At 39.6% G+C, this 12,594-nt stretch overlaps 1 protein-coding gene across 1 annotated transcript in view; it reads right to left on the bottom strand.

Annotated features, from left to right (window-relative positions):
* LOC121373111 (deoxyuridine 5'-triphosphate nucleotidohydrolase-like) overlaps positions 1–12,594 on the bottom strand; it is a 27,057-nt gene that overhangs the window by 6,786 nt on the left and 7,677 nt on the right. The window contains exons 2-6 of the mRNA XM_041499560.1: positions 12,280–12,517; positions 7,453–7,544; positions 4,644–4,692; positions 3,388–3,440; positions 2,800–3,078 (exon numbers count right to left, since the gene is read on the bottom strand). Coding sequence (XP_041355494.1) covers positions 2,800–3,078; positions 3,388–3,440; positions 4,644–4,692; positions 7,453–7,544; positions 12,280–12,509 — 703 coding nt within the window. The 5' untranslated portion in view covers positions 12,510–12,517. The remainder of the gene's footprint in view (positions 1–2,799; positions 3,079–3,387; positions 3,441–4,643; positions 4,693–7,452; positions 7,545–12,279; positions 12,518–12,594) is intronic.

Genomic DNA, 12,594 nt, shown 5'->3' with positions numbered 1-12,594 from the left:
CACCAGTAAAATGTATTAATTTTTCAAGAAAGAAATACATATTTGTTATCTCATTATGGTAACTACATTTTAATGTAGTTTGTAATTCTGTTACCTTTTAATTCCATAATGATCTAAAATACATCTCTGGTGTTAATATTTTACATTCATTCCAAACTTCCCCACATCCCATGCTGTCTTACTTCCATTAGACTATACATTGTATTTCTTCTTCATGGGGCACATTTCTCTTGACCTACTATTTAAAAAAAAACCTAACTAAAACAAACAAACTAATAACACCAGGCCCTATTTTCTTTTGTATTTCAAGCCCAAATACCTGACATTAAAACCATGTAGCAATATATGGTAATTTCAAACTAAGAAACATTAATTTAAAATAAAATAAAATGTATTTCAAGCCCAAATACCTGACATTAAAACCATGTAGCAATATATGGTAATTTCAAACTAAGAAACATTAATTTAAAATAAAATAAAATGTATGTCATTTTGCCATATATATGCTTGCAACCGGTTACATTACAGGGCTACGAGCCATGGAGGGAAAGCCAAAGTGAAATGTGTGGAATCGCACAATAGCCTGATTTGGCATCCATGCAGGGTACCCACAGAATTTTCAAATTAAAATTCCCTACAGGTATTTTCCTTGTTGTAAAGATTTTCCCTGTCTGATATCGATGATTTTGTTATTGTATGCAAGGGCCTCCTGCCATCCCCTATAGCCGCGCTGTCACCTCCAAATACCATAATCAACATATTCTAACAATATATACTCTTCAAAAGAAGAAACGCAAAACCACATTGTCGTAACATTTGGAGAATTGATTTAATTATTGAATGGTGAGTCCGATAATTACCAAATGTTGCAGGATTGTTCACAATTCACTCTAGTCCATTGTGAGTAAGTGATAGGACACACCACCAAGGTCAAGGTCATCTGGAGTCAATACCGGGTGTGGCCTCCGCGTGTGTTGACAACTGCCTGGCACCGCCTGCCCATTGAAGCAACCAGAGTACGGATGACGTCCCGGGGGATGGTGGCCCACTCGGCCTGCAAGGCTGCTGCCAGCTCGGGCAGGGTCTGGGGCTGTGGTTGTCGCTGTCTGAGGCGTCGGTCCAACTCGTCCCATAGATGCTCAATTGGGTTCAAATCCGGTGATATCGATGGCCAAGGAAGGACATTAATGTTGTTGTTCTGTAGGAAAGCCGTTGTGAGACGTGCTGTGTGAGGCCTGGCGTTGTCATGTTGGAACACTGCGTTGGCGTTGGCCATAACTGGAACGATGTGTGGCCGGAGGATCTGGTCAATGTAGCCCTGTGCATTCAGGTTGCCCTGCACGTGGACAGGTCAGTTCTGCCAGTGTGTGAGATGGCTGCCCACACCATGACACTACCCCCGCCGAATCTGTCCACTTCCTGCACACAGTTTACCGCATAACGTTCACCACGACGCCTATACACGCGACATCTTCCATCATGACGTCGGAGCAGAAATCGGGACTCGTCACTGAACCACACCTGTCTCCATCGCAGTTGAGGCCATTGTCGATGAATCTGGCACCACTGCAGTCGGAGTCGACGGTGTTGTGGTGTTAAGATGACACCTCGAACTGGACGTCTGGCACGAATTCCTACCTCACGTAGGCGGTTCCGTACGGTCTGGTCGGATATCCTGCGCAAACCTGGTATTGCTGCGGCTGTGGAGGTGGCAGTAGTCAATCGTTCCCGAAGGTGGCGTACCCGGATGTAGCGGTCCTGCCCGGGGGTAGTGACCCGTGGTCGACCGGATCTAGGGAGGTCACGTGTTGATCCATGTTGCTGGTAACGGTCCCACAGTCTGGAGATGGTGCTTGGGGACACATGGAATGCCCTGGCAACGGCCGTTCTGGATTCGCCTGCGTCTAGTCGGCCGATGGCATTGTTTCTCTGCGGTTCACTGAGACGTGGCATGTCCTGGATTGTCAACTGTCGGCCAGATACAGAGGCCAGGCAAGCGAACACCCTGCACTTTTATACTGTCGGTGTTCATGTTGCACGTGCAGACAACGCACGTGCAGTGGTGACATGGTTTGCACGTGGCTGCGTTTTTGCGAATATTCACATTTTGGAACTTTATTGTACAGTGGCTGCGTTTTATCGAATGTAACCGTGGGAATGTGTTTGGGACATGCAATGACCTTATATTCACAAAGCATGAACCGGTAGGAAACATAAAATCGGAGTTATAACCCATTTGTACCCTTTTGCGTTTCTTTTTTTGAAGAGTATATATGTGTGTACATTTCAACTGGTTAATGTTTTTCCCCCAGTGTTCCATTACTGTTAATATTGTCTAGCAATAAAAACTACAAATGTTCATTGTAGTCCTTGGGGAAAACATTAGGCATTATGTTGTATTATAACTACATGTAAAAGCTACATTCTGAATATAAAGATTATGGCTTAGATATATATAACAATACTTGTATATAGATTAAGTCTAGTATAACCTTCTACTCTTTGACTTTGACTCTTTGTTGTGGGTGCTATGTTTTTTTCTCCAGCTGTCAATGTGCGCTCTCGAGCTGCCCCCCCACCTGGGGGGACTGATTGCCAGCTTCGGCCCGATGTTGGAGTTCCGGGTCACGTATACCGGGTCACGGGCGACCGTGACTTTGGTGTACGGTGACCCGCCTCCACAGAAACGGAAAGGGGGGACTGGAAGAGGAAGAAGAAGGAAGAAACCAGTGCTAGGGAAGGCCCAGGGGGGGACAAAGCTGGCGGCTCAACCGCCAGTGGCGCTCCCTCCTGAGATACCGCCCCCGCCGAGTCCTCCGGAGAGGACGCAACCACTTGTGGAGTCTGCATCCCCGGAACGGCCGTACACCACCCAGGACATCATGAGGTTCAAACGGACGAGTGTGCCACCACCTACTTCGACCTCCACCCCAAAGACGACGACTCCTGTGCAGCGGTCAACAACGACCGCTCCCGTCGAGTCGCCACATGGACTTGTTGTTCCGGCGACGAAAAGGAAGGCAACATCACCGACCACCCAGCCAGCCAAGACCAAGCCGCCGCCGGAATCCGCTCCCCCTGTTGACGACGAATGGACCATTGCCATCAGTGGACTTCGCCGTCACCTCCACCAGTACATACAGGGGGACACGCAGAAACCACAACTATTTCGGGGAGGATATTCGAACGCCCACTGGAAGCCAATGGAGGACGGCAGCAGTTACGAGCTTCATTCCAGGATCTTCAATGAAACCAAGGGATTAGTCGTCACGCACCGAAGGGACCAGACCTACAGACAGTGCATCCTGTTTGCTGAACTCGACAATAGATCGATCCACAGGATGCTACAAGCGGTCTGCGGCCCCGACTATTCCCAGGTGGTCCAACATCTACAGCAGATCAGGGATAAGCTGCCGTCGCTCCGAGACACTCCAAGCTCCCTGAAGTAGTACAACCTTACCTAGGACAGGTATCCTCCTTTTTTGGGCTTAGTTGGACTTTAAACGTTTTCGATCGAGCTTCAAAATGTTTTTGTTTATTTTTTTATAAATAGTCCAACGCAATTTATTTTGGCGCCCGTTCAATTGCTCAAATCACCTTAAAACCTTTTTGGCCGAGCAGTCAAACTTATTTTTGGGTTTAAATTCTTAGTCCGGACATGATGTTAGGTGCAGTTATTCTCCGTAGACTTTAGCTTTTCTAGTTAGACCCGAAGGAATCGAAATTCAGCCAGTCAGAACACGGCTCATTTTCGGTGTCTACTAGTCGGTCCGCGCAGTCGCTGGACACAACTAAATTCTTATTCCAAATCTGCCCACTTCAAACGTATCCCCCACCCTTTTCTGTCCTGGACTTAGTCACTGGCAAAGGCCAGAGATTGGGCCCAGGACAGACATGCTTGAAACCTTAGTGGTATATGAGCATGTAAATAAATATTGGAATATTGGAAGTGGGTGCTATATGTAGCTCATGAAAACATGACATTTTCATTGGTGGTACAATTTGATATAGTGACCAGATGATTTCTCAATAAAAATAAAAAGAGTTTTTGAAACATACACTAGAAAGCACCAGTGGCTATCATTAAATACCCTCTTGAAAAAGAAAAGAATAATCTAAAACACCAATATCTTAGGTTTATTACTTTTTTACATGTTGTATACATATCCATGGATATACAATATAGGACTCAAGAAAATTCCCTGATATTTTTCCAGATTCCATTACACCTAAATAAAATTCCCTGTATTTTCCCTGAATCAGACCAAAATTTCAAATTCCCTCAATTTTCCCTACAGGGATTTAAAAAAACCCTATTTTCCCTGTCCTGTGCGTACCCTGCCATGTTCAGTGTTGGAATTAAGATGAATGATGCTATTTTACTTTATTTCTTAATTTCAGCATCATCCTGTGTAAATATTTTGGACTTGCGGAGGCTCTACCTGGGATACATTTTAAGGTAACTGAATGATGCAGTACACTACTGTTAAAATAATGTATTACAACTGACATAATTAAATATATGTATATATATATATTGTGCATTTTCAGTACATAATTGGGAATTTTCAGTGCCCTCTTGGGAAGGGACCTATGTTCAGAGCCACAGAATGCCTGGATAAATACCTGACGTGTATATTTACTTACCACCAACGTCAATAAAATGTTTTGCAGCCAAGCCAGATCTTGGAGCTAAAAAAAAACGAAGAAAAAAAAGGTAACACATTAAAATGTTTTGCAGCATAGTCAAGTGAGGCGGTGGGTCAAAAAAATAGGAAAATAGGAATTTTTGTTGCCTGAAAATAGGGATTTTGCCCACAATATAGGAAGAAATTAGGAATTTGGTATAAAAGTAAATCTCCCAAAATAGAGAATATTGCAGGGGTCAAGTGAGTGAGCCATCTCAAAAAACTAAATATGGAAATAGAAAACCATTGAAAAGATAATAATAATAAGACAATGTGTATATCATAGGAATAAAATAGGCACTTATTTGGTTTTAAGATGGCCTCCCAACACCCCTTATAGCCATCCCGATCCACCACTTTTTATTCAGACAATGCAGCGGTTGAATTTGGTTCTTTGGAGTAAGACTTTTAAAAAGCAACACAATGCAGTATTCCTTTTATGCTATTGAATAATACAAGTTACACAGTCAAATTTTAACTCTGAAATGACAGGGGTGTTGACTGAAAAAACCCCACAAGAAGACATTACTGACCCAGTGACACCATCAAAAAAAGGAGCAATGGTAGTGTGTGTATGTATGTGATTGAATGTGGGTATGGACACTATTTTTAAAATTACTTTTCTCTTGGTAGATCAACTGGATAATATAGCTGGATTTAGTAGCTGTGTGCTAACTGAATTGGTAGAAATATGTCAAATAATTATGATACTGCAGGTGTGCACATTTAATAGAATACCTGTTACAGTAAGCAAAGCACAAACTGCAAGTCCTACTTCCTTAGATGCCATGCACCAGTATATCAGAGGTAACCCTAACAGCTTCAGCCTGACTTCGTACAATTAAGACATAATGAGAAATGTTGAAAATGTAAGATATTTGCACAAACACCCACCCACCCAATTTAGCAGTTGTTTTGTTTTTGTTTTGTTTTTCTAGTTTTGAGCATTCAGCAAGATCAGATATTACCAAAAAGCAGAAACATGTTTATAAATTCAGAAATTATAAATAAGAGGACTTTATATTGCATTGTGAAAATTAATAACTGGAAGCCTGTAACCATGCATGCATCCCATCTGCATATTCAGATTTCAATGACTATGCCACAGATATCACAATATGTCTCATAGCAAGTCATCTGGAGCAAATGGTGTGAAGAGAAAAAATATGGTGTTGTTAAAAAAAAAAAAAAAAAAAAATTGAAACTGGTCAAAAGTGCAAAAAAAAAGGGGGGAAAATAGGAACTCATAAAAAAAAAAAAAGAAAAAAAAAAAGAGAGGAATAAATAGGAAAAAGTAAGATACTTGACGGCCTGCATGTATGTAAGTAAGTAGAAGCAATAAAATCCAAACAAAAAGTCTCACTGTAAAGAAAGGGTCAGACGGTCAACTGTCATGGAAAGGTTGGCCAACTTATGATGGGTGCACTGACATTAACAACTACTCAGCTGGACAGAAATACCAATTAAAACATGTATACACGGAATGGCTCGACTATCAAAACAAATGTCAACTGTTATTGCTTTATTTGAAGTATGCTATTTAACTAAAAGTAAATTCTGTGAAAACTCAGCATTTGTTGTTTGCAGTGTTATCTTTAAAAGTGGTCGTTACCCGATGCATCAAGTTAATAACAATATGCATTTTAACAGAGCTTCTAGAATTTTTATAAAATCCACTAGCCATGGGATCAGTGATTTAAAAGATGTATTAGACAGCCCAGATAGCTGAGGTGTGTGCCCAGGACAATGTGCTTGAACCTTACAATGTGCTTGAACCTTACGTAGATATAAGCACAAAAATAACTATAAATGAAATAAATGAATGCAGTCTTGGCTTCTAGAATTTTTTATAAAATCCACTAGCGATGGGATCTGTGATTTAAACAATTTACTAGCCACCATTAAAAATCCACTAGTCCTACTTTACTCAAGTTAATACAATTTTACTAAATAACAGTAATAATCAGATATGTCATCTAAAGAGGGAGATATAGCCTAAAAACACTAACATTTGGCGATTGGGGTGGGGTGAGGATATTCATATTTACAAAATACTTAACTGCAACATTTGACAAAAAACAATTCACTAGCCGTCTGGGAAATAGAGCTTAAAAACACTAGCACTGGGGTGGGGGAAGGATATTCATGTTTACATGATAGACATAAGAAAGAAATGTTTTATTTAACGACGCACTCAACACATATTATTTACGGTTATATGGCATCAGACATATGGTTAAGGACCACACAGATTTTGAGAGGAAACCCGCTGTCGCCACTTTATGGGCTACTCTTTCGATTAGCAGCAAGGGATCTTTTATTTGCGCTTCCCACAGGCAGGATAGCACAAACCATGGCCTTTGTTGAACCAGTTATGGATCACTGGTCGGTGCAAGTGGTTTACACCTACCCATTGAGCCTTGCAGAGCACTTACTCAGGGTTTAAAGTCGGTATTTGGATAAAAAAATCCTATGCCTCGAATGGGATCCGAACCCATTACCTACCAGCCTGTTGACCAATGGCCTAACCACGATGCCGGTCATGATAGACGTAACTGCAACATTTGACCCAAAATATTCCACTAGTCGTCTGACAGGCAATAGTAGTTATTTGCTAGCCCAACATTGAATATCACTAGCCATAGGAGTGGGTCTAACATAAACTAGAAGCTCTGATTTTAGTGTGTACATGTACCTGTCCAAACGGAAAACATAATAACGTCGATAACACATTATTTTCCTCATTTACAGTATAAAAACTCACCTATTCGACCATAGCAGCCGTGTGGTAGTGCTATCTGAATATCAGTCTTTACTATACCCTTTCCACTCTTTGGAACTGTGCAGTCGTAGGCACTGGAAAGTAAATGACTAAATGTTAGATAAAAATGAAGCCCTCCCCTACTTTGAAAATCCATCCTATGGGCATGCAATGGGTAGAATTGGGTCACAGAGAACCACTCAAACTAATTTGGTAATTTTACAGGATAAAAATAAAAACATCATAAAACCTTTCAACACTTGAATTATCCTTGATTAAAATCCAATAACCGATGATTAATTGATCAATGTGCTCTAGTGGTGTCGTAAAACAAACATTAAAAAAACCCCTAATCAAATAGATATTTATGGGTACAGACTGACAAGACAACTTTTAAAGTAGGTTTCACAATTCATTGTAATTTACCGTAATTTTGTAAATGCCAATAGTTGAGATAAATGGAGAATAATCATCAATCTAAAATACACTGGAGAGTTCTTTCTGCATTTTGTCACCCTCCTTTCATGTTCTCCGCCCACCTTTATTTTTCTGCGCCCCTCTTTCATTTTCCAGCACCCTACTATATTTTACAGCACCTATCTCCGCTATTTCCAAATGCACACTTTTTTCCACACATAAAAAACACAATGATCAGTCTGCACACTGGACATGAAAAAAAATAAGAAGTCGCATTGTGTACAAAAAAGCATTTGACGAAACTTTTACGACAGTTACCGTAAGGTAATTTAACAGTATTTTTAACAGCCTCCATTTTGTCCCATACCTCAGGGTTTCTGCCAGAGGGTAAAATGGGTATGGCGCCATACACAGATTTCTTTTATAGATGTTTTTTTTAAAGTTAACCTTTTAACAAAATTAATTACTCTTATCATTAATGCAGGGATTTACCGGATGCACAAAACTTGCGTATAGGACACACTAAAACTTAACTGGATCCGCAAAAATAGAGATACTGCGTCCCGTGGGACGCATAAAATATCTGACATTTTCAGTAACCCTGTCCACTATCAAAGATCGATCATTCTGTGTAACACACTATTTCTTTTCTACCTATAAACTGCCTATTCAAATGGGGATTCCCCATATCGAAAACAAAAAGTTTTGATCTCTGGGAACACTGTGTCTTTATCCTTTGCTGCGCTTAATCGGGTAAAGTTGGTAATTTCTGGAAAGAGATCGCGGATTTGCGATCATTCGGAACTTCTCGTCAACAGGCCGAACACAATCGGAAATTCCCGGGCGAATAAATCAAATTGGTTAAATGTTCTTGACCCATATTCACAAAATATCATAAGCCTAGTTTTACACGTAAACGTAAATCTACGACTGAAGAGCTATTCACGAAACAACGAAAACGTAAGTTACGTGTAAAGTTGGACGTAAATATAAGAGTGCCTCCAGTTACAACTAACGCTGCACGTAAGTCGTGTTCATATAATAAATCAAGCACGATCGCCGTTATTTACTATTATTTACGAAAACTGGCAGCAGTTCCAATAATTGAAGCAGTTTGCGATGGCGAACGCCCACGGATTTAATATATTTTTGTTGGTAATCGAACGGATGTTTTCGACTCTGCCAATTTCTCCTGAGTTATCTTTTCCTTTTTAAGAAATATCCTTAAGTTCATGCCAAAACGCGGATCCTCACCAATACCAAAATGTCATGGTTCGCCATTCGCGATGTTGTTAGCAGACGACAAACGAAATTGAGTTTTGCGCATTAGTTATTCACCCAGTAGCCATCGTTTCTAATGTTTTTTATTTTTCATTTCTCCGGTGAGTGTTAAATCGTAGATTTACGTCCAACTAAGTTACGTTTACATTTACGACCGTCTTTGAGAATAAGGTGCTTCTTGCACGTAAACGTAAATCTTGGGCAGACGTAAGTGCTAGTCGTAGACGTAAATTTACACCTTTTTGTGAATATGGGTCCAGATTTGCATTAACAAACAAGTAGCACGATTCATAAACAACGCATGGTATTGTGAGTGTCATTTAGCTTGCAGGAAATGGTTCAAATAATTATACAGATCAAAGTGAAATGTTGATTTTGAAAAAATAAACAATGAATACCGACATCGATTTCCCGAAAGGAAAAACAACACAGCTTGTTAAATTTACTTTAATGAAACATATAGTATACACGTGATTTGTTGTCTGCAGCTCTGTCGTTTGTGTGGTTTTGGGACCCTTTGTGTTCAGGTTGGGACCCCCAGAAAAGAAAGAGGTGAGTCCAAGGGACTCCCATTTCAGAAAAACAAGGTAAATCCCTGATTAATGTATGATTTTCTTAACCCTAATTCTAAACTTAACCCATTGTCTTTCTAGGTGAGGCCCCCCCCGACCCCCTGTTGATTGTAATTGCATTCAATTCCATAGCACCATACCCAAAAATTTCTTTCTGGCAGAAACATTTGTATGTTTAATGCACACAATAAAAGTTATTTTTTATTTGAGCAATGAATTTTTTTTTATCTTTTACAATCTCCAATTGAAAACCCCCCACTTATTTCCAGCCAAATTTGTCACGTGATCAGAACGGTAATTCTGTTTTTTGTTTCCACTAATTATCGTCTGATATTTTGTCTTCAATTGCAGATATAATTGGTCATAACTGATGATTTTTACTTTCAGTCATTTCTGTTTATTCAGCATATTCAAAATATTGTAAACTTTTAATTTTGGGGGGATATCACTGCTTATAAAAACAACAGAAGTGGTAGTGTTTATCATTAAAATCATTTATCTTGAGTGCCAAATAATATATACACCGCCTTTACAAAAATGAATCTACTTTTTATCAGCTGATGATAATATTTTATCACAGCAATCAATTCATTCGATGAAGATGGAAATAACAAAAAATATCTTGAAATCTTTATTAAAATAATAATATTAAAACTTTGATCAGTTCAGCAAAACCGGAACTGCCCATGATTGTAAGACCGATAACATCTTCAGTTCAGTTAAAAGACGTGTCTGCTTGTATTTTGTATAAACTTTTTGGCACTTTTTTGTTGGCAAAATAAGGAGTATGCGGAAGTCTACCAACACACAACAATATGGTAACCATGTCCCCCCCCCCCCTTTTTTTTGAAGGGTGTGTCATCGTGCGGCTGCCCTGCTTTAATTTTCACCCAGCGAGAACACTGATACACCATCAAATTGTAGATTGTCATTATTAAATAATAAGATTATTGTTTTCCAATATTAAGGCTTTCCCAATATAAGAACAAAATGTTTAATGATGTTGTTCAGTGTTTCCCCAAATTTGTTACAATTATTTACGGACAGTAATGTCAAAATTGGGGCGAGATAACCAAACACTGAGTTAAGTTGGAAACTGTTCAGGACGAGTTTATACCAACCATTGGGGCAAGCTGGTTTTGGGAAGAGTTGACCAGCATTATATAGAAAAAAAAGTGCCCCTAAAATGGTGAAAATGCCCCAAAAGTGTTTGGGTCTACCATGCCTTTACACATTTTAGTGATTTCCCTAGAAATGTGGCATATATATATATATATATATATACTGAAACAAAGGCACACACATTATTTACCCTCTGCACCAAAGTAAATACTAAACACACGGAGAGGGGGGTGGGGGTGGGGATGACCTATATTTTCTTACTGCAGGCCTGCTATAGACACATTTGCAAAAAAAAAAAATATATATAATTAAAGTTTAAAAAAGAATTTAGGCCTATATTATAATTATTATACGTGTGTAATTTAGCAGTATAAACTTTTATTTTAAAATTAAAAAATAAATAAATAAGATGTAGTAGCTGTGGTATAGCAAAATAAATACAAGTATAGATAATATCCAAGCAACTAAGATTAAATGAAAAATAAAGACCACACAAATTTAATGATAAAGGAATATACTCTTTATTCAAGAACTGGATGCATCGTTTTGTTGAGGGGGGGGGGGGGGGGGGTTCATGGAAGACGATGGAATTGTGTATTTTATTTACAGTATAATGTGGGATTTTTATCACTGCACATGCTTTAACCATTTTGTTTTCTAAATTAATCTCTGTTGGTGTCAACAAGCAACAACATTAAAGTCAACGTAGTCACATTCTGTGAGAGAAGCCATGGAATTCATCAGTTTTGTCGTTTTAATGACCCTACCCACAAGCGGCCCTAGTCTCTTCTTTTGGAAATTTGTAAAACGATATTTTTTTTTAACATCATGTTATGGTTTATGCAGCCAACTGCACAACATGTGTTGGGCATCGTCACCGTTAACTGTTGTAAATGATCGACCAAAGTTGCCTCATTTTACTATCAAACCATACGTAACTAAGGAGAAGCTTCACCGCGTCACGTGATAAACAATGGCGGCAAGGGGTCGAAGTACCCGTATGTTCGGTTCCGAGAATATGGCTGCCGGGACCTTGCATACACAGCAACTGCGAGCCGGCTCTGCACAGGGCGGTAAGCTTTTGGATACGTATCACCGGACATGCAAATCGTTTTGGATACAAGGGGTGCCTACATTTATGCACCATTTTAAAATGTTTATTTACTACAGACATGAAACAATTTATAGTGTATCTCAGATTATGCACTGCTTCATTGGTGACAAGTATTCAAGTGTTCATATACATAGAAAATGGTATTTGAATGCTTAGGTGCGTGGATACACCGGATATCACTGTATCAATGTGCTCTAGTGGTGTCGTTGAAGAAAACAAACTTCGGAACCTAAACTTCTTCCATTAAAAAATCGTAGACCCGCGACTGAATTTTTAATTTTTTACTATTATTTTTTGTACATGAATTCCGATGTGTGGGCCTACCTATATAAATCGTATCCAGCGGCTTCCTTTGATCCTCTGGTAGGAGTGAAGGCGTTGTCGGTTAGTTTGGCAAACTCAAGGGTAACGTCTTCAGCTGGCATCGTGCGGGCTTTCTTCTGATGCGGCTCAAATTCGCTCCGATTGATTATATCGGTATGGATTGCATGCATAACCTTTGTGGACACTTTTACCGCCTTTTCTATTTCCCGCCAAATTGTCAGGCTATGCATCCCATTGGCTAAAAAGAAACATAAACAAGTAGTGTGCTAATGCATTCTAAATATTAACGCGAACTTCGTTGAATTCTTAGCGGGG

This window comes from Gigantopelta aegis, chromosome 5 (genome assembly GCF_016097555.1).
Source record: "Gigantopelta aegis isolate Gae_Host chromosome 5, Gae_host_genome, whole genome shotgun sequence".
Classification (NCBI taxonomy): domain Eukaryota; kingdom Metazoa; phylum Mollusca; class Gastropoda; order Neomphalida; family Peltospiridae; genus Gigantopelta; species Gigantopelta aegis.
This window is presented reverse-complemented; position numbering and strand designations above follow the sequence as displayed.